General features: G+C 36.9%; 1 protein-coding gene across 1 annotated transcript; it reads right to left on the bottom strand.

Annotated features, from left to right (window-relative positions):
* Positions 1–2,329: 2,329 nt before the first annotated feature.
* On the bottom strand, positions 2,330–22,599 carry RFC3 (replication factor C subunit 3). The gene is made up of 9 exons (XM_017863121.1): positions 22,218–22,599; positions 18,943–19,080; positions 15,960–16,027; positions 14,087–14,184; positions 9,950–10,131; positions 8,809–8,945; positions 8,302–8,400; positions 4,581–4,650; positions 2,330–3,700 (listed from the first exon to the last, which is right to left on the bottom strand). The coding sequence occupies exons 1-9, from the start codon at positions 22,302–22,304 to the stop codon at positions 3,509–3,511; spliced, it is 1,071 nt and encodes a 356-aa protein (XP_017718610.1). The 5' UTR covers positions 22,305–22,599; the 3' UTR covers positions 2,330–3,508.
* Between the last annotated feature and the right edge of the window lie 420 nt (positions 22,600–23,019).

Below are 23,019 nucleotides of genomic sequence, written 5' to 3'. Positions count from 1 at the left end.
GACATTTTAAGCCAAAAAACTCTAAGATAATTTGCCAGCAGACCTGCTTTACAAGAAATGACAAACTTTTTTGGGCTTTAAAATAACTGATACCAGACTGAAATCTGAATCTACAAAAGCAATGAAGAAGTGAATCAGTGGATGGCTACTTCTACTAACGGAAACAGGAAGATACTGGGTGATTTCCAACTGCAGTTAAGTACAGCAGTGAACAAACTCATCAAAAACATAAAAAAATTCAGTATACTCAAACTTGATTAAAGTCAAACAACAAACTGAAGAATGTCTATTATTTCAAAACTGATCAGCTGCAGATAAAAATGGCAGCAACATTATGACCCTCTATGCCTGGTGATACAACCATATACCTGTCACTTGGCCAGCAAAAATGTAGCTTTATAAGTTTAGGGCTGGATGCAGCCAGAGCAGTGGACTTGATTCAGGTCGGGGCAAGGAAAACTCATTGCTTTGCTGGACACAAATGGCAGACTTGGTTCAAAAAGGATGGGGAAAATCCATACAATAGCTTTGCTAGCCCTAAGTTGCTAGGCCTAGTTCATGGCCATTGACAGACAAATCAGAAATTAAACTGCGAGTTCCTAGAAGTGGAAGAACCATAGAGGGGTTAAGCTAAGCTCACACATATACCTGATGGATGGCTGAACAAGGAAATAAAAACCAAGGGGTACTGAGGACTGGTTGCAACCTTGAATGCATTCCTCATTCCACATGTAGTTCAGTTGTCTTGTAGTCTCATGATGTCTAAGTATAAACTCTGTTCACATCATTGGTTGGTCACTAAACTACACAGACAGAAAGATGAAGCCAGGCTAAAATAAAAGCAACTGAGCAGAAACATCAGTGACTGCACAATGAGGTGGAGACAAATCACACAGCTGACATCTAAGCAATCCATGAAACAAAAAAAAAGAAAAACCGTCAAGAGGAAAAAATATCAGAAAAAGAAAAGAGAATCCTAAGTTGCTAAAATATATTATCTAAAACGTCAAGTTTTCAGTCAAAAATTACCAGACAGGAAAAAAAGAGAAAAGTTTAACAGTACACAGGAGAAAAATAGCCAAAAGAAATTGACTCTGAGTGGGGCCAGATGTTTAACAAATACTTCAAAGCAGCTAACATAACTCATAATAATGATTCGAGAAATTCAACAAAGCCCAAGTAGGAGAAATACAAAGAAAACTACATGTAGACATATCATACATTACCAAAACCCAGAGAAAAAAGAAATACTGAAAACAGCAAAAGAAAATTGGCTCATCATGTAAAAGGAAACAACCTCAAGACTACTGGCTAACTTCTCACCAGAAACAACAGAAACCTGAAGGCAGCAGAATGACAAATTCAAAGTGGTGGGGGTTTAAAACACCCAAATCAACCAAGAAGTCTGTAAATGGTAAACTACATTCCAGAGAAACAAAAACTGAGAAACTTGTTAGCAGACGTACGCTATAGGAAATACTCCTACCATGCAAACACTAATCAAAAGAAAGCTGGAGTGTCTACATAAATATTAGAAAAAGGAGATTATCAAAGCAAGGAATATTACTAGAAATAAAAAAGGGCATTTCATACACATGATCTTAGCCAAAAGACGGAGAAGCGACTGGGCACTTCATAATGATAAAGGAGTCAATACATCAAGACATAACAATCCTAATATGCAGGTACCTAAGAATGATCTTCAAAATGCATGAAGTCCAAAAGAACTGAATTAGAAAATGCATAATTATGGAGGGAGATTCCAATATTTCTCTCAGTAAAAGACTAAAAAGTAAGAAAGACAGAGGAGGTATAAAAGTAGATTTGGAAAATCCCTAAGTACTTGGAAACTGAACAGCACAGTTCCAAGTAATCCACTGGGTTAAAAAAAAATCACAAGTGAAATTAGAAAAGTTTGAACTAAGTAGAAATGAAAACCTAAAATACCAACATTTGTAGGAGAATGTTAAAAAGCTTAATCAGTATTCAGAGTGAAATTTATAACTTTAAATGACATTAGAAAAGAATAGTCTAAAGTTAATTATCTAAATTTCCAAGTTCATAATCTAGAAAAATAAGTAGAGGGAAAAAGTAGAAGATAAAAAAGGTAATAAAATATAAACGGACAACAACATAGAAAGTCAATTAAGCCAATACTATAGGAACAACAGGAATTCTCTTATATTGCTGGTAGAAGTGTAAAGTAATACAACTTTAGGAAAGTTTAGCAACTTAAAAGTTAAGGTTTACAATACTGTACGCCCAGTCATTGCACTCTTATGTAGTTACTCAAGACAAATAAAAACCTGTCCACAAAAAGACTTACACATAAGTATTCACAGCAACTTTATTCATAATAACCAAACCTGGAAACAAACCAAAGACCCATCAACAAGTGAATAGGCTTTAAAAGTATATACAAAAATAATGAACAATAAACATTAACTAGTGAAACATTCAACAACATGGATGAATCTCAATAATGAGAGAGAATGAAGTATTACACAAGAATGTTTACAATATCTGATTCCATTAAATTCTTGAACTGGCATGACAAGATCAGTGATCATCTGGGCCAGGGTAGGGATGAACTGACTGCAAAGGGATATGTAGGGATACAGACGGTGACGGAATCTATACCTTGATTGGGATCGTAGTTTCACTGGTCAAAACTCAAACTGTACCCTTAAAATGGGTATATTTTATTTTATAAATTATACTTCATAGTAAAGGAATTGTTCGGAGTCTGTCACACAAATTTGCCAAGTAAACCCTTTGGTCTATGAACTGAAATATTTAATTAAAAAGGGCAGAACTAATGACAAAAAACAAAACCTGCTCAGAGTAATTACTACAGTAACATACCTTTCTCCAGAACTTCATTCTGAATTTTCTTCAAGAGTCTCAAGTACTTAAATTAATGAAAACTTCTTAGTACCGACCTAATACTAATCTGAACCACTGAAATAAAAGTTGGAAATCTGCAGCCTCAACAGAAATGGTATCTGCAATTTTGTCCATACCAAGGATTACGTTTCAGAATGAATTCTTACAATTCCTACAAAACTATGATTATTCACTGAGAGAAACTAGAATTAAATATAATGACCTGTCAAACAATTATGTTACCTGTGGCAGAAAATGGCCATCTGGATAAATGAATATAATCTTTGCTTTCTAATGTGTAAATCTCCTTTAGCAGGTGAGAGATTAGACGGAAGAGAATAGGAGGATCAACAATGAATACTTGAATAACAAATGTTTAAAGTAAATTAAAATCATTTTCTTAAGACTCTAAAGTCTCTAAGTTATGTACAAAACTACATACTTCTACAGTATAGGAGCAATTATTTAACTTAGAGGATGATTAATAGTTCACAGAGAAGTTATTACCAGAAAAACACAAATACAACATGATTAAGTACAGTTAATTTACCCACAGCTCTTAAATATAAGCTGTATGTAAATACTGATACTGAGAAATCTTTGCAAGAATAACTGATAGAAGTCAGAACATCATGCCTTCCAATCCATCCTCCATGAACTTCTTATAAAGTGCCATGAATTTGGCCACAAATGCTTCCAAGTGATAAATGGCTTTGCTACCCAGCTGTAGACGATGTTCATAATAAGCTGCCATTTGGGCCACCTCCCCTTTCAGTTGTCCATCACAATTATGTAACAGTTCTGAGAGAAGGCCCTAAAGAAAATAATTAGTAGTTTAAAATCATTAACAAAATAGCTAAGCATGCCTTATTTCTCCCATTCACAAAAAGATCAAAGTTAAACATACTCTCTTTTATATATGTGAAATCTTTAATTTTTTACATGAATCAACAACCTTTATCCAAAAGCAAAAACTGTGGTACCTTTTCCATGATGTAAAAATGTTGTGGGTATCAACCACATTCTAAATTCCAAATATTCAACTGCACAAGGTGCAAGAATACAAGTGTAAAGACACTTACTGCAGCACTATTTATAATAACAATAATAATTTGTAGACAACCTAAAGTTCCACCAATGGAGGTCATGTGTGGAAAAAGTATGATACAGTCACACAACAGAAAACCATTTATCCACTAAACAGAACAAAGTAAATCTATACATATGGTCATGACACAAGATCCATACTAAAGGCAGAAGACCAAGCAGTTTTGTGAAACCACATACATACACATACTTGTTTTTATGTGAACAGAAAAGAGGTCTGTTAAAAGTGGTTACCTCTGTGAAAATGGAAGGGTGGACCTTCACTTTTTTCTTTGTAGCCCCACCCTCCATTATCATCACTGCATCTTGCTCTTTCCTTTATAGCACTTACAACATTCTGAAATTCTCTTACTTATTTGTTCTCCTTTTCACACCACTAGAATATAACCTCACTTTAGGCAGGCCCTCCCTTCTTTTCTTCAGCATTCCTCTATAGTGCCTGGCACAATAGAGGTTCAGTAAATATGTGCAATTAATGAGCTGGAGAGAAAGAGGTGATATCTTGATACTGCAAAAAGCCCTAAGATCACATACCCAGCGTCCAAATTTTATAGCTGTAAAAAGTTCAAGATCTGAAATTGGGTTACCTTCATTATTATCTCAGGAGGAATACAATGAGTTAGAAGCTCATACAGCCTTCCACGAACTTCAAGGAGTCTACATAAAACAAAATAATTGATCTTTTGTGAAGAAAATAAGGGGCAATTTTTCCAAGTTCCCACTGTATGGTTTTACTTTATGAATTAACAAACAATCCAATACAGAATTAACAACTTTATAAACTAACTTTATGAATTAACAAACAATCCAGTAAGAAATAACAGTTGTTTCTTAAACAGGTTATCATACAAGGATAAACATATGGAGGCTTCTCCTAACTTCAGTTCATTTTTCAAACAGAACATTTTCAGAACTCTTTTAAAATGAGACGTCTATATTCAGGGTTCCTAATTATATCAAAACAACCATGAAAATACCAGACAGAAATTGAGACTTCATGAAGGGCGAGGGTTGAGCTTATTCACACCATAGAATTTAACAAACTTTAATGACATGTCAAGTAATGTTTTTCTTTTCTTTTCTCCAGATAGATACCTGAAACATCCAGAAAATGGTCACGAAAAGATTAAAAAGTCAACTACATAGGTGACAAAATACACGCATGAAATATAATATAATGCCACTGCCTAGACTGCACAGTAAAAAAGCAATGTGGCAGGGATACAGAGCTGTCCCTGTCATAAAAGCGGCGGCACAAAGGTTTACAGGTAAGCATGGAACCAGACTAAGTGAACAGGGAACATTCAAGCCTCTGGGTTCTTCATTGTAGGCCCTTCTCATATTTTAGGGAGGGAAAGGGGAAGAGGAGGGAAATGTACATACGACATTTTAAAACAAAAAAAGAGAGAGAGAAAGTTCCAAATACACATATCTCAAAGGGAAAAAACTTCTAAATTTTTACTAAAATAACAGTACAGATGTTCCATACCTCAGATAAAAAAGCAGAAGTCAATCCTAAAGACATCAGGAATATGAAGCCCTGGCACATTAAATCTTAAAAAAAGTGGGGGGAAAAAAAAAGAACTAGTATTTTGGGGGTATCTGCTATGTGTAAGAATTGAAACAAATAATTTAACTCAGTCCTTACTCTAGCTCATTTATTTCAGATGAAAAAACTAAGGCCCAGATAGTTTAAGTAACTGATAAAACTGACCACAGCAAAGCATGATTTAACACAGATCTATCTGTCTTACTCCAAAGTCCACACCCTTTCCAATGTCTGTGAAAGTATTTAACACCTTAATTCTGTATTAGGTTCACTGCAATACGCTATTAATTCCCCACAACAATGATGCTCTTTTACTGAAACAAACCTGAAGTCCAGAAAGGTCATGCTTCCATCAAGACTCATGTATTCCAGCCAGCATTTGAATTCAGTCCTGACTCAAAAGCCTGTGATTTCTCTGACATCCCAAGGATAACACTTGATTATTAAAGCATGAATAATAAGTGACATATGGTATGAAATTATTTTAATATATGCATATAGCTTATTTCTGAAAAGTTGATTCACGATGTAGTTACCTACACAACTGAAGTAACTATACTGTGTGTAGTGCATACATGTTAACATGTATCTTTTGTTAGTCTTATTACTGTTTTACAAAATTAATATATTCTACATTTACCATGTCTGTGTCATTATTTCCTAATAGCTTACAAGTGAGTACAAACTCTCCTGTCAGAGAAACATGGGTATTCTAGAACTGTCTCTACTAATAACGGAATGTCCCTAAACAAGTTACTTAATCTCCGCAAATGTCAGCATCATTTTTTTATCTAAAAAGTTAATATTTTCTCATAGGTCTGTTATATCAATTAAATAACATGGTGTAAGAGCTGACATAATCATTCATGAAATATTAGCTGCTATTCAAATTAGAAAATTATGACTGTTCTAAGACAGATTAAATGAAAAATCAAGACCACAAATATTCCAGCAAGACAAAGGAGTCAGAAATCAGAAGTAATCATTTGGAATTGTGCGGCCCAGCGATCAGAAAATCAGACTTGCAGGACTTCTGGCCAGCCCCAAGGCTTTCGGGAATTGAGCAAAATTTCTTTTTATGCAGCACAATGGAATCAATTCCTACAACTGTTAGTATGAACAGGAAATAGGAGCACCTCTTCTTGCACAAGTTCATTTATAAGCTGCCAAAATGTGTTAGGAAAACCAGAAGAAATTTGTAACAGCAGCTAGAAGAATTAAGCAAAGGAATAATCAAGTAGTTTTAAAATGCATGTGATAACTGAAAACATTACAGCATCAAGTACCTAAATCCCTTAAAAGTAGGTAAGTTCTACTACTACCAATCGTTCTTCTTTAATATCAGAACAAAAACAAGAAAGTCATCTTCAGTGCAGAAATCTTTTATAAAAGTAAAAGGCCCCTAAGACATGCTTTATTTGAATTCTATCTCTTTAAAGGGTGAGGTCTCTTTATTGATAATCAACATTTTATAAAATAAAATGAACATTTTTTTTCTAAAGACGAAGTTTCTTTTCTAATGAGACTACTTACTATGTTTGGTACTTGTTGGAGAAAAAATACTGATTTCTTCAACTAAAATAATTGAATTCTGAGAATTCAAAGCAAACCTTAAATGAAATACTAAGTACCCACTATGTATGATTCACTATCCACCTCCACCAATCTATATATTACAATACCTTTGAAGAATTTCTCATAAAAATTAGAATTCATCAGATGTATCATTAAAAGGAGAAACATGGCATATTCCTCTCACTATTATTTTCATTAGACCAGGGAAGCATAAGTTCTATTGGCTGTAGCCTATTCAGTCTATATCCTGAACTCAGTCTATTCAGAACCCTAAAATGATCAACTACCCTCTGTAAGGTCCAAAGATCATTTCTAAGCTCAGAAAGCCAACAAGGATATGAGACTGCGCTTCAGCAAGTCTAAGGAACCTTCTCCATACTCTCCAAAGTTAGCGGGCCTTAACGTCGTCATTTTTTATTTGGAGAAAAGCAAACTGTGCTTCTCAATCAAAGCTGCCATAAGTGAAACTACTAGCGGCTGAGGTATTTTCAAAATCGTCAACCTACAAATAATAGACCTACAGAAGTAATGGAAACAATTTTGCAGCAAATGTGTCAAAAAATACTTTCTAAAAATGGTATATACACAATACTATCCTTAGTAGAACCCATGGTCATCTATTCAAACCATTAATAACTCTTTCGCTCTTCACAAGAAAGGCACAAGTACCCTTGGTGAGGCAATAACAATATCTTTAATATGCAAATGAAGATAAAACTCTAAAATGAAGTTACCTGATCAAGAACACTTAGCTAGAAGTTCAGAACAAGAACTAGAAGTCTGACTTATAGTCTGGTGTCTTTCTAGCACAAGATGCATCATCAATTGCAAAGTTATACATTGTCCTTTCCTAGAAAGCTACACACATTATGCCTAGCTTTGTGTTATATGTTACTATTAAGTCATCTGAGATCCTAAAAGGAAAATTAACATAAACTCCACTTTTACATGATCACATGTAAGCCACGATATTACGGCTTAATAAAAGCCACTATATCACACACTAACTATTCTGAACCACTAAATTTCTGAAGTTGAATCCTACATTTTCCCTAAAAGGTTAATACGTAGATTCAGGATTTAATTATAATTCAAAGTGATGTGGCATTAGCATAAAGTAGTTAATACATGTTCTATGATATCTTGATAATGAAATCTTTACTGTCATCATTTTATACTGGTACCTTTGTGGAGTCTGCTGACTGACAACAGCATTTGCAGTCTCCCTCAGATACACCTCCCAGTCTGTCTCAGGGATTTCTTGATCTGCAGTAAAAGGATATCTACACAACAAAAAGAGAACACAAGAAGTTAAACAGAAGTGTGCTTATGTCCTAAAACAGGAGTCCCCAACCACTGGTCTGTGCCATTAGGAACTGGGCTACACAGCAGGAGGTGAGCAGCGGATAGGCCAGCATTATAGCCCGAATTCCGCCTCCTGTCAGACCAGTGATGGTATTAGCTTCTCATAGGAGCATGAATCATATTGTGAACTGCTTATGTAAGGGATCTAGGTTGTATGCTCCATACAAAAATCTAATGCTTGACAATCTGAGGTGGAACAATTTCATCCTGAAACTATTCCCCACCCTTATTCAGTCCATGGAAAAACTGTCTTCCACAAAACTGGTCCCCGGTGCCAAGAAGGTTGGCAGCCGAAGTCCTAGAATGTAACTACCCCTTCCACTCACTGTTGCACTCTGCAGGCTTCACACATAAGCAGGGCTTTTCTGAGATTTCTACAAGACTTCTCTGCAAGTCTATGAGCCAGTTGTGAAGGAAGATTCAGACCTTCCTTCTTGCACACAGTAGATAACACGTGGCAAATCTACAAATAAAGTTAACAAAATGGGCAATCCATTAAAAGCAGATTAATTTCTGTTGATATCCTCCTAGACCCTTATAACTGTATTACTCTCAAAATTCTTGTAAGTGAAACTTATATAAAAGTAACTTACCACTCTGCATCTAACACAATGTTACATATTATCCCTACTTTGCATGAAATCTCCCCAAATCTATTAAAAGCAGGAAAGATATTTAATGTGAGGAATCATAATTTTTGCTGATGGTTGTTAAGAATGATAGAGAAAAAAATATATCTGTGTGTGTATATATAAATATTAATGTTATTTCATAGTAACTTTAATTCCCTTCCTAGGGACTAGGTATTCCCACATCATCTCTTTGTAAAATCTATTTCCTCAATAATCCAGCCTCCTTTTTTTTTTTTTTTTTTGAGACGGAGTCTCGCTCTGTCACCCAGGCTGGAGCGCAGTGGCCGGATCTCAGCTCACTGCAAGCTCCGCCTCCCGGGTTCACGCCATTCTCCTGCCTCAGCCTCCCGAGCAGCTGGGACCACAGGCGCCCACCACCTCGCCCGGCTAGCTTTTTGTACTTTTTTTGGTAGAGACGGGGTTTCACCGTGTTAGCCAGGATGGTCTTGATCTCCTGACCTTGTGATCCGCCCGTCTCGGCCTCCCAAAGTGCTGGGATTACAGGCTTGAGCCACCGCACCCGGCTCCAGCCTCCTCTTAAAGCCAACTAAATCAGCTTGAGAAAGAAGACAGCAAATAACTAGCCCTTACCTAGTTTAGTGGAATTCGTAATACCTACTTGTTCAAGGTAAAGACGGTTTAAAGGCAAAAACACTTTCTATATATTGGCATCTGGTATTTATAACTATACGCTTTGGTTTGTTCATATATTAATGCTTTGCATCCAGGTCTGTAGATGTTCCTGAACTACTGATATGCTTCTCTTCTTTTACAACAAGCATACAGTATACAGAGAATCTGAACTGATTTTTCAGAAAAGTGTAACTTGACCTACATCTTCAATGCTGGGAGCAGGCACACGAACCGCCAAGCACCTACTACGAATAGGCGGGATCACTTTAGATGTAGAATTGCAGCACAAGATCAATCTGCAGGTAGACATATATTTTTCCATGGTTCTTCGCAAGGCATGCTGAGCATCTTTGGTGAGTTTGTCAACTTCTGTCAATAACACCACTGAGTCAAAGAGAAACAAAACAAACTTTAACTTGAGTTCACTCAAACTTTAACTTGTCTCTTTCTTCCTCCCCATTATCCAGGGTGAAATCCTAAATAATAAGCCTGATATACTACTCCTCCCTTTGGCAAAGATAAAGTTATAAGTACGGTAAAATTATTTTTTATTTTAAAACACTACAATCATACTCCGGTTTCTCTTCAGATCATATAAATCTTTTGCCTTTTACTAAAGCTTTCTATGGATAGGAACAGTTCTGAGTTTTTAATATTGTGAGACCTTGCATTGGCAGAGCTAGTAAAAAAAAAAAAAGAATCTATAATCAAACAAGACCAAGAAACACTAGGCTAAATGAAGTTAAAAGGTTACTTTGTAGTAGAAATCATTGCAACCTTTCTTTATATGCACTAAAATTTACCAAGACAAGGAAGTACTGTGCTACATTTCCCCAAAATAACTTTACTCAGCAGCACATTTCTGTGGTACATCTTAATCTAAAATATTAAATTCCAAGGAATAGACTTTGGAAAACAGTGGTGCAAGAGATGTAGGCAACAAGGCATAAAGATATTTGGCCACCATAAAGTAAGATTCCATCTGGCCACAATCACAGATCAGCCTTAACACGGTTCAGGAATAATGTATAGACAGAAACTGAATCCAGTATTGTATTTTTCATTACATTAACAAATTATTTCTAGAAGATGAACTGGTGGCATGCAGCATTTGGATCTGCCCCATAAAAATAAACAGAACAACTAAAGATTCCAAGACAAAGAACCCATGAACATTTTACAGAAACTAGGCAACAAGCTTTATCCAAGAACCCCAAATATGAGCAAACAAGAATAAGAAACTAAAACTGCAAAGGCCCACATAGTATCAGCAACGGTGTGGGAGGAAGATTCTGACAGACTTTATGACAGGAAAAGCTCAAAATCACCCACGGGAATATACTAGAAACCATGATGGGGCCAGTTTGAAAGCAGCAGTTGGCCGGGCACAGTGGCTCATGCCTGTAATCTGCCTGTAATCCCAAGATTTTGGGAAGCTGAGGAAGGCAGATCCCTGGAGCCCAAGAATTCAACACTAGCTTGGGCAACACAGCAAAACTGCATGTCTACAAAAATACAAAACATTGCCAGTCCTAGCGGTTTGCACCTGTAGTCCCAGGAGACTGAAGTGGGAGGACTCCTTGAGCCCAGGAGGTCAAGGCTGCAGTAAGCTGTAATGGCACCACTGCACTCCAGCCTGTTGCAACACAGTGAGACACTGTCTCAAAGAAAGCAGCAGTCTTACCGAGGTGGGAGATTCGACAGAGCCCAATTTATGGGTGAGACCAAGGGAACCCTAACGCAGTAAGGTTTGACAGAACAGTAGACTCTGAGAATACTAAAATGAACCTCCCTCCTAAGACAATGTTCCATGTGGCTGTGGCTGGTGCAGTGGCTTGTTCCTGCAATCCCAGCACTGTGGGTAGCCAAGCTAGGAGGATGGCTTGAGGACAGGAGTTCGAGAATAAGACAATGCTCCACAATGAGAAGAAATTCCAGAAACAGAATCCAAACTGAGAACAGGTAAAAGAGAGACAAAGAATCCCAATAAAGGTGACAGAAAATAAGATAGGGAATAGAGCTCAGAACACAAGGTCATTTATTTAATTTATTATTTTATTTTATTTTTTGAGAGACAGGGTCTCACTCTGTCACCCAGGCAGGAGTGCAGTAGCTCGATCATGGCTCACTGCAATCCCAAACTCCCGGGTTCAAGCAATTTCCCACCTCAGCCTCCCAAGTAGCTAAGACTACAGGCATGAGCCTTTTTTTTTTTTTCCCCCTTTGGCAAGATTAGGTCTTGCTGGTCTCAAACTCCTGGCCTCAGGTAAAGTGTCATATATTTTTGATCACTTTGTAAAACTAATACAAGAGGTAGCTGTAGAGCCCCAGACCTAGAAAAAACTCTCTGGCCTGCCTCTGCTTCCTAAGTACAGGAAAACTCACTTTACTTTCAACAAAATGATCATGAAAGGATCATCGCCAAATTTAAACAGTTATGTAAGAGAGTCGAGCAGAGGAGCAGAATAACATCTATGGATATGAAAGAGTCGAAGTATTTTCTAAACTGTTAATTAATAGTTACTGTTCTTTTAAAGGAACAGTAAGCTTCATGTGAAAGGTTATTTCAACTGTAATTGGGTGGTAAAATATTGTTAGTATTTTAATGGCCCTAAAACATTTCACTTTTAAAGGTTTGTAATTATAATTAGGTATTATTAATTTTGACTAAAATGTTAAACTTCAACTAAATTTCTTATAGTAACAGATCTTCAACATTTCTCTTATAATATTAATAACAGATTGAGGATAACGGCACAGTATTTCCTATATTTACATATACATATCATTATTTTGTATAGTGATGTTGGAAATAGTGACTAAGCAGTACTTGGGCAGAAAACAGCATATTTTTAAAAATTCAACATGACAAGTGACGTTTACTCTAGAAATGCAGAACAGTTTTGTTTTTCCTTTAGGGATACAGTCTCGCTCTGTCACCCAGGCTGGAGTACAGTAGTGCAATTACAGCTCACTGCAACCTTGAATTCCTGGGCTCAAGCAATCTTCCTGCTTCAGCCTCCCAAAGCACTGGGATTGCTAGCATAAGCCACTGTGCCTAGCAAAAGTTTTAGTAATAGAAAATCCAGTAATATAACCTATGATATTAATGAACTAAAGAAAAATCATAAAAGCACATTCATGGATGAAAAAGAAGCATCAGACAACATTTAACACACATTTATGTTAAAGACACTCAGTAAAATAGGAGCTTGAGAATATTTTCTTACCACGATCAAATATATATACCTCAGACCAAAATTCAGCAACTAATTATGGGAAAACACTAAGGCTTTCCTTCCAGAGTCATGACATGGACATCTGCTATCTCTATTACTATTAAGCACACTATTGGAGGGTTGGCCAACATAATTAGAGAAGAAAAAGTATTTAGAGCCATAAAAATTGGAAAGAAAAGGAAAATAATTTACGGATTATATGGATATACATCTAAAAAAACCTCAAACTATCAAAAGACAATTACAAACAGTAAGAGAATTTAGTAACACAGCAAGATATAAAAGTAGGATATAAATGTTAGTAACTTACATATATAAAACATTCAGAAAATATAAGACTCCATATATAGTAGCAAAAAATAAATTCATAAATGTAAATTTATTTTGAAATATGGAGACTGAGGAAAGAAATCAGCTGAGAACATGTACAGGGAATTCACAAAATAATAAAAATGAGCAATATTAAACAAAGGAAAAATTTATCACACTCAGTAAGGTGGAACAAAACACTACCTTCTCCACTCAAACTGACAAAGGTTAAAACGAATTGTCTTCAGTGTTGGTAAATGTCACAGAGAAATGAGCACTCCCAAGCACTGCTATTGGTAGTATAAATCTATACCCTCTTTCAGATAGAGAATTTGGCAAAAAATATCAAAAGCAATAAATGATGGCACATTTATTATCACAAAATCTCACCAGTAAGAATGTATGCACATATACAGAAAAAAATGCTTGGAAGATAAAAGTCTAAACTGTTAATAGTAGCTGTCTCTGGATGGTGGGAATATAGCTGATATTATTTTCTTTTTTATCTAAATATTTGATAATGAACATATGACTCAGGTCATAAGAACAGTTATTCTAAAATCATGTACTTTCTGATTTGAAATCACATATTTTTATTCATCTTGTTCTAAAATATCAAATGGATGGCACAAATAATCCTCTTTCACATAAAATTCAACTCCATTAGACTATAAACTCCCATGAGCACAGAGATCATACTTCTCTCTTGTTCACTTTCATAACTCAAAAAAAAGAGAGAGAGGGCACTAATGCTTGGCAGCTTCATAAAACAAAGTCTTTTGATCACTTACCTTTAAAATCCCTTTGAGAGTTTGTTTCAAGTTGTTGTGATTGTGCCACTGTTTTCAGCATCTCCTGAATGACTACTCGGTCACTATTTCCAGCATCACTACACAAAACAAAAATAATGGCATATAGTATGCCGTTAATATTGTTATTATAAGGAAAATGTTGAGGTTCTTAAGTGGTCAAAATTTTAATCAAAATTAATATCACCTAACTATAATTATAAGCTCTTTAAAAGTAAAAAGTTTTAGGGTCATTAAAAATACTAACAATATTCCAATTGGATTAACATCACTGAAAACACTAAAAATGTTCTTACATTAAGTTTACTGTTAACATAAAAAAAGCAACTACTAATAATTAGGTAACAGTTTAGCAAATACTTTGACACTTCTGTACTGACTATAGAAAATTAATACCCAATTACAGTTCATTTCTCAACTATCTATAATTGTTGAAAATACAAAAAATAACTCTTTGAAACAGAAATTCAATCCCTATTCCTCTTCCACATCCCCAAAATAGCAAAGATCTAAGAGAGAACAAAGAGAAGTCTGCTCCCAGCACTAGAATGAAACTGATTCGGAGATTCAGTAAGGCGATGAGATAAGCAAACTGAGTTTAGGACACAAAGTCAAAACTCCGTATTGATCTGTCATTTACACCAATATTATTGCTTTAGCACTTCAGTCAAGGACCTCTCAAACCAGCAGAAGTCAATTTAGGCTGAATGAATGTTAATTTCAATCACCCCGAAAGCAACTGGCTTATTCTCCAATGGGTTATCTATGCTTCAGAAGAACGCACAATGATAAAAACAGGTCAAAGCGGTTAACTTTATTTTCTCAAACAGCCACTAAGTTTTCCCAAGTCACTACTACTATTATAGATCAATATACCTACAGTGTTGCTCTTACAATCATTTTCCTAGCCAAGAATCCAAAACATTCTCCATTTGTCTATGGAATTAACACTCCCTTTGTTTTTATGATCAAACCCATTCCCAACAACCTTGTTTCTGTTAGTTTTTTTTGAGATGCCTAGAGAAAATAATAATACCTATCTGTTAGGGTTGTTTTAAGGATTAAATGTAATAATCCAGGTAAAGCTTCTCACAAAGTGCCTGCTACTGAAAACAACACACACATTAGCTTGTAATGCTATTCCTCCTGCTCCATTTGGTCTCCTCCCTCTCCCTGAAATGGGTGTTCACTCTTGCCTCTGTGCCACTGCCTATGTTGAGTATGCCTGACAATATCCTCAATTCTGTTCTCCTTTAAGAACTCATACAGTGCCACAGATCATTGCAGCTTACCCAGTTAGCTCCCAGAATCATTTCTACACCACTTAATACTTAACAGCTGTTGCATGAGTTTTCGCTGCCTCTCCAACAAGTTCCTAATCTTATTATTGCATGACAGAGAATAAAGATATTGGTTGGTGGACTATTATAATACCTCCAATTAAGAAATTTAAACAAAGAGAGCGACAAAGAAAGATTTGGCAACCCAAAGTCAATTTCTGAAATATTTACTCCAAACACTGTAAACTTTTTAGACACACTGCTCATCAGCAATGAATGAGCCAATATAATTTAACAAAAATTTACTGACAATATAATATACTGTGTGTACATCAATAAGCTCCCTAGAGCTAGAAAAGGTAAATACATCGTTGAAATTATTTGACACAAAAGGCAAAACGGGAAGGGCTTTAGGATTCCCATTTCAAGCAGGGCAGCTCCACTTTAATCTGTTTTATAAACTGTGCTTCCACACGTATCAATTTACTTCAAAAAAGGGTTTCAATCTTTAAAAAAAAGAAAGCCCAAAACCAATTTCCCTAAAAATGCTTAATTTCTATATAGTAGTAACTTACCTAGGATTAACTTCAAGGTGGTAGTTACTTGCAATGGTGCTAATTTCAATTTTCTTTTTAGATGGAGTCTGTGGACAAAGAAAAAGGTATTTTTAACATTTATTTATTGCCTATTTCCCCACTCTTTTGTATTTCCATTGGTTTTCCTTTTATTATACAAAGTAAAACTCTAGATAACCACCATTCTATGTTTTAACTTTGTTAATCCCACTCTTTTCTCAATGTGCAGATACACGTTTTTATACAAATTGGGTCAAATCACACATCCTGCTTTATTGTGACTACCTTTTTCTTTTCCTTATCTCCAGAAATCCCCAAACCAAATCTGTATACCATTTGAAACACAGATCATTGCAAACGATCTGTTCCTTTTAGTCTTTTCCATGTTAACACAAAAATAAACATACACAAATATATTTTCATGGAGTGTCAATTTCTTGTAAAAAATTAAAATTAAAAAAAGGAAATCATACACAAGTCTCTGTGTTTTGCTTTTCCTACTTAATATATCTTGGCAATCCTCTCAGACAACTAGCACAGTGTTATAGTCACACACCAACCTATGGCATGGATGTTCCAAAGCTGGTCACACTGATAGACATTTTGTTTTCTGAAATCAAACAATTCCACAATTAACATATGTGTACATATACTGCTTTCATTTCTATGTAAGAGATTCCCAGTTTTTGGGATTGAAGGGAATGTGTTTTCTAACTTTAATATAATACATATGTGTGTGTACGTACTGACCAGTCTGCTTCATAAAACAGTCTAACGATTCACTTTTCCACTGGCAACTCTCTTCCCCAACATTCCCCATCTACAGTAGGTTTTATCATGCCTTCCAATTTTCCAGTTTGGTGAGTATATAATAGACTCACACTGCTTGACAATCACAAAGGTCAAACACCCTTACATGTGTTTACTGCCACTTATATTTTTCTCCTGTGACTATTTGTTACAGAAGAATCTATTATTCAGTTTTCTACCAGATTGTCTTTGTTATCAATTTGCAAAAATCTCTTATTTATACATTCCTTTCAAATATTTTGTAACAATCTTTACTTTTTCTATTGATTTTATGTATAATTTCTGCCATAGCAATTTTTCTTTTTTTTTTGAGAGGGAGGCTCACTCAGTGGCTCAGGCTGGAGTGCAGTGGCGCGATCTCAGCTCACTGCAAGCTCCGTCTCCCAGGTTCACGCCATTCTCCTGCCTCAGCCTCCCAAGTAGCTGAGACTACAGGCGCCTGCTGCCACGCCCGGCTAATTTTTTGCATTTTTAGTAGAGACGGGGTTTCACCGTGTTAGCCAGGATGGTCTCCATCTCCTGACCTCATGATCCGCCCACCTCATCCTCCCAAAGTGCTGGGATTACAGGCGTGAGCCACTGCACCCGGCCGCAATTTTTCAAATTCATATATCCAGGTGTCTACTTTTCTTCTACAGTTTCCATGTTTTCCTATAAAAGGTTTTATTTATCCATGAGCAATTCATATAGTCTAAAAAATTTTACTCTAAGATATTTAGTGTTTCATTTTAACATTTAAGTCTTTAATTCATCTGGAATTTGTCTCTAAATTGTACGTCATAGGGACTCAATTTTGTTTTCTCTGGATATATAACTAGTTATGATGACACACTCTGCTGGCTCATCCTCTTCCACTGATTTGAAATAGAACCTCTATCACATTTCTAAGCTCTCTTTCCATTTTCACTTGTCTAATTCTCTATTTTCATGCCAATATAATACTGTTTTATTTACAATAATCATACAGTAACACAAGCCCTACTTCACTAGCCTTTTTTCATAATTACTTTAGCTAGTCTTAGAAATGTACTGTTCCATATGGATGGACTTTAAGATCATTTCATACAATTATAACAACCACTTGAATTTTAATTAGAATTTCATAGAAATTTATAGTGTCACCTGGGGCAAACAGATCACTTAAACTATTAAGCCTCCCATCTGGGAACATGCTGCAACATTCCATTTGATTGGCTATTTATTGTCTCTCTATAAGATACTAGTTTCTTCTGACAGATCCCACACCATTACTGTTAAATTTGTCCCTATATAAGAATTTCCAACACAACATACAACCAGCATCTCAAACTCAATGTATCTAAATATATGCTAATCGACACTAGCCTAAAATCTAGTTACCTTCCCGAAGATTCTGTTTATAGCACTGCCATCCACACTCAGCATATGATTTTTTCAATGCCTAATATGTAAAGACATTCTACCAGAGGATATGAAAATGAATATATGTTCTTGACATACAGTCAAAACAAATACAATCTTGTCAAAGTAGAAGATGTATAAACTACTACAACCAAAGCAAAACAAAGTAAGTACTATTAAAAGTATAAACTACAAGTTGTAGAAGAAAAGTTAATTCTAATGGGGCAGGAAGAAGAAGGATACATTTCAGCTAGATTTTAAACATCATCCATAATAGAAAAGCATAAAAATGCGCTACATGGTATGAAGCTGGACATCTTGGCAAGGGCAAGAACACAGGAAGCCTCTCAACATCCCAGAGTTTCAGGCCTCCTTTCCCAGTCAGTCAGTTGCCCACTCTTTAACAAGTCACTTGATACCATGTTTAACATTTTTCTCAAAATGATTCTCTTTCTTTCTATCCTCATTACTGCTCTCAGAAAAATGAAGTTTGGAAACCTGAGTTCTAATTCCAGCTAAAACATTGTCTTATTAGGCAATCTGAAATTAATCTCACCCTCTACATTTTACCCCAAATCCTCTGTTGCTCTTATTTCCTATCTAACATAAATGGCTTTGCTCTGGTTATAACAGGTCTATAAATCAGTACCTCTCAAATCCTGTGCCCCAAGACTACCTGTGGAATTCTTATTTAAATTATACATTAGGAAGCAACTGGGTTGGGGGCATACATGATCAAGACTGAAAGTCCCTGCTATACATCACTTTCAGGGCCTCAAAGTGAAATGCTTACTGTGATGGTCTGATGTTCAATTCTCAATTTTTCCACTCCAACACCATAAAGTTCACGTAGAATACACATAATTCTTGTCTTTTTTCCAGCACCTGATGGTCCATACACTAACAGATGAGGAAAGTCACCACACTGCACCTGAAAAAAAGAACAAGGCATTTTTCCCTAGTCAAACTGAGCTGCTCTAGGTAGAACCAAACTACTTTTTAAGTATCAAATATTTTATGTATCTATCCATGAAACTCCAAGTTCATGGGTAGATATACCCAAGTTTTTATATATGTGTAAAACCTGGAGTTTCATGGGTAAACAAAATATTGTGTATCATATATATGTATATATATTCTGAAATGTTTACTATTCGCCTGGCACTAATTTTGTATAACTTACATACATGACACAGCACATGCAAGACACAAAACTAAATGCTAGAAAGCAAGAACTCCTAAACCTGGCTATCAGAAGCACCTAGAAAACTTTTTAAATAAAGGACTGACTAATGAATAGACCGTATCATCCATGAGATTAGGATTCTGTTAACTCTGAGATTCAGGCCTTTCTTAGTTTGAACTATTAGAAACAGTCCCTGTGATAACAATTCAGTGTATTTGGCTCCTTTGGCAGGTTACTTGTGAGATAAAGGAAAACTTCATAGGAGAGTGGGGATGCGAAACAGGGAAAGGAAGGCAGCCACTAAGAGTGTGTTTTCAAGTTGAATGCCTCCAGGTATCTGTGTTTGATCCTGCTAGGGAAACTCTTGAAGCCAACATAAACACCCACCAGTGTCAGCCTACCCAGGGGGTGGGGAAGCTGCAATATGATGATCTCTGATTAGTTCTTCCTTGAAGTCTGCTTAGGAATGTGGATGGGGGAAACGAAAGAGCATTAACTTCAGGCATTTCCAATCTGTTGATGGGTGTCACAGAGAGAAAAGCCCTCAGGCAAAGTACAGATCTACAAAGTTAGAAGTCAGAAGTCAGTCTGTGTGCACTTAAAAGGAAGAGGACTGGGTAGGGCACTAACCGTATCTGCTGATGATGAGTTTTGCAAAAGCTTTTCAGGTGTTTCTGATGATCAGCCTGGTTTGGGAACCAGAGCTACGAAGGCTATAAAGATGAGTGGGTGACAGACCTTAGCCTCAGGCGCATAAAATCTTTTAAGGCAAAGTTCTGTAAATAACCATTATTGAAAAAATGGAGGCCGGGCGCGGTGGCTCAAGCCTGTAATCCCAGCACTTTGGGAGGCCGAGACGGGCGGATCACAAGGTCAGGACATCAAGACCATCCTGGCTAACACGGTGAAACCCCGTCTCTACTAAAAAATACAAAAAACTAGCCGGGCGACGTGGCGGACGCCTGTAGTCCCAGCTACTTGGGAGGCTGAGGCAGGAGAATGGCGTAAACCCGGGAGGCGGAGCTTGCAGTGAGCTGAGATCCCGCCACTGCACTCCAGCCTGGGCGACAGAGCGAGACTCTGTCTCCAAAAAAAAAAAAAAAAAAGAAAAAATGGAATACATATCTTAAGAGAAGCGCTTATTGCAATGAATTTTAATACCTTGTAAACTCATCCATCTCTGTCACAGAAAAGTCTCAAGGGAAAAAACTATTCAATCTAATACAGTGCCTGGAAAATGGTAAGTGTCCCACAGACACTTACTGCCTTTGTTTTTTAAACTTCAATCTAATCAAAAATAAGGATTATGCTTTAAATGTTTCATAGTTTGATTAAGCTGCAAATAAAAGAGTAAACAGGTGAACATTTCTTAAAAGCAAATTTAACACTTAAGATCATTATATAAAATTGATGTCCAAAATATACATTCCAAATTCTGTACAACAAAAAGTGGCCACAGAAAATAAAATGTATTCTATGACTAGGAAAACTGAAGACAAAGCTATTGATGGAAAATGTAATTTGTCTATAAATTATGGATACTGCCATAATCAATTTACTTTAAATTAGTATACATGCAGTATCATTAATTAAAGATCAATCTCGCAACACTATCAACTAGTCTAATGACTTTCGTATGTACAGTCTTTTCTTATTATTTCTCATTTTTAAGAAGCACTTAACAAATAGTATCTGTAAACCTAAGAAAGGTCGGTAAGGGAAAACCAGGGTATTGGGCAAAAACGTTTCAACAGCATCATATATTAATTTGAGGTCCTTAATAGGAGTGAACAAATGTCTTCCACAGACACTAAATAACTTAGTCTCCTAAAGATCCTTCTTTACTCTCTACTCCCTGAAAGATTCAGTTCGTTCCTCACAAAATATTGCCATTAGACACTTTTATCAACCACAACAGACAATGAGGCATCAGGATAGAGGGGAGGGAATCTTTCATAAAGCACTAATCTCAGCCAGGCACGGTGGCTCACGCCTGTAAGCTCAGCACTTTGGGAGGCCGAGGCAGGTGGATCACCTGAGGTCAGGAGTTCGAGACCAGCCTGGCCAACGTAGTGAAACCCCCGTCTCTACTAAAGAATACAAAAATTAGCCGGGCGTGGTGATAGGCGCCTGTAATCCCAGCTACTCAGGAGGCTGAGGCAGAAGAATCTCTTGAACCCGGGAGGCAGAGGTTGCAGTGAGCCGAGATCATGCCACTGCACTCTAGCCTAGGCGACAAGAGCGAAACTCCGTCTCAACAAAAACAACAACAACAACAACAACAACAACTAATCTCAGGAATGTCCTAGTACAATTTATTTGAGAATTTTATGATCTTTGGAGTAAATACATATTTACAACACTTTACTTGTCAATGACAACACTGATATCGAGAGATCTTAAGCCAGTTAGAAAGCAAATCTCATGGTGTCACCTATGCTCAAAATGTTCCAACAGCTTCCCATCTTATTCTGAGACTTACTGAGTCTGCACCCCCAACTCCGACTACCCTTCCCGCTGGTTCACCGTTATCGGCTACACCAGCCTCCTGAGGTTCTTAGAATACGCCGTGCATATTCCTGCTCGGGAATTTTGCACATGCTGTCCCCTCTTACCTGTTCCACTCTTTGCTCGGATTTCTGTATTTATGACTTTTCAATTTCCTTCAAGTCTCGGCTCAGATGCCACTTCTCAGTGGAGCTTTTCTTGTTTAAAAATACAAGCCGGCCTCCCACACCTTTTCCTCCTTCCCTTTGTTATTTTTCTCCATAGCACTTATCGCCTTCCAATGCAGGAGGAAGCAGCACTGCTCCTCAGGGGAGGGCAAAACCCCGAGCCAGGGGGCCTCCGCTCTCCCATGCTCCCGGCCCCCACGGACTCACCAGGTTGCGCAGCTGGGTCGCCTGCTCCTTGTGATAGTCCAGCCGTCCTAAGGAGCAGGGCCTATACTTGTCCACCCAGAGGCTCATGGCAGCTCGACTTCCCGGGGACCTACGCTTGAAAGTCCCGCGCGAGCCCGCGTCTTCCTCCAAACACAGAGACAAGGTTTCCCGCGAGCGCCAAATCTCGTGACGTCACTACCGGTCGCGGCTCCTTAAATACTTTAGGACGCAAAGGCTACGGGGGCCGTGTGCAGACAAAATCAGCCGCCGCGTTGGTGCTTTCTAGGTCTGAAGTTCACTGCTTTGTTTTCTCTTTGTTCGCACTCTCTATTATATTCTAGAAATTATCAGGCGGATTGAAAATGTGGTTCTTACCCTCTTGGCGTTACATCCGGATACCTCAGAGAAGACACTTCCTTTCCTTTATTCATTCATTCACTTAATTCATTAAACAAAAATTTACTAAATATCTGCTAGGTGTGGAACTCAGTTTTCGGCACTAAATATACATCTCAGGGTTTCACTCACTTGGCAGGTACCCAAAAATGCTTCATTGGATAAATCGCTTGAAAATGTCTGATCTTCACTATCCTTTGTTACCTCTATTCCTCAATATTCTTATTGAATTAGAAGCAAAAGAATCAAGAGCATGGAAAAACTACCGAGATGTGGCCTGTAGGGGAGAAGACATGAGGTTAATATGCATTCTAAGCCTAGAATGTTTGAAAGCCCTCCAATTAAAATGTGTAGAACGATCTGAACCCTTCAGAAAAATATTCTGCATATGAAGTTCATATGCAAT

The sequence above is a fragment of the Rhinopithecus bieti genome, unplaced genomic scaffold (assembly GCF_001698545.2).
Source record: "Rhinopithecus bieti isolate Rb0 unplaced genomic scaffold, ASM169854v2 scaffold_65226, whole genome shotgun sequence".
Taxonomy (NCBI): Eukaryota; Metazoa; Chordata; class Mammalia; order Primates; family Cercopithecidae; genus Rhinopithecus; species Rhinopithecus bieti.
Note: the sequence above shows the minus strand (reverse complement) of the source record. Positions and strands in the feature narration are given on the sequence as shown.

What these genes read in the sequence shown, in the direction of transcription:
- RFC3 (XM_017863121.1), bottom strand. Translation starts at nt 22,304, where the DNA reads ATGAGCCTCTGGGTGGACAAGTATAGGCCCTGCTCCTTAGGACGGCTG. An exon ending in CACCTTGAAGTTAATCCTAG is followed by an intron (nt 14,185 to 15,959) that starts GTAAGTTACTAC and finishes TGTTTTGTGTAG; the next exon opens with TGATGCTGGAAATAGTGACC. An exon ending in CTGCTCCCAGCATTGAAGAT is followed by an intron (nt 8,946 to 9,949) that starts GTAGGTCAAGTT and finishes CTTTATTTGTAG; the next exon opens with ATTTGCCACGTGTTATCTAC.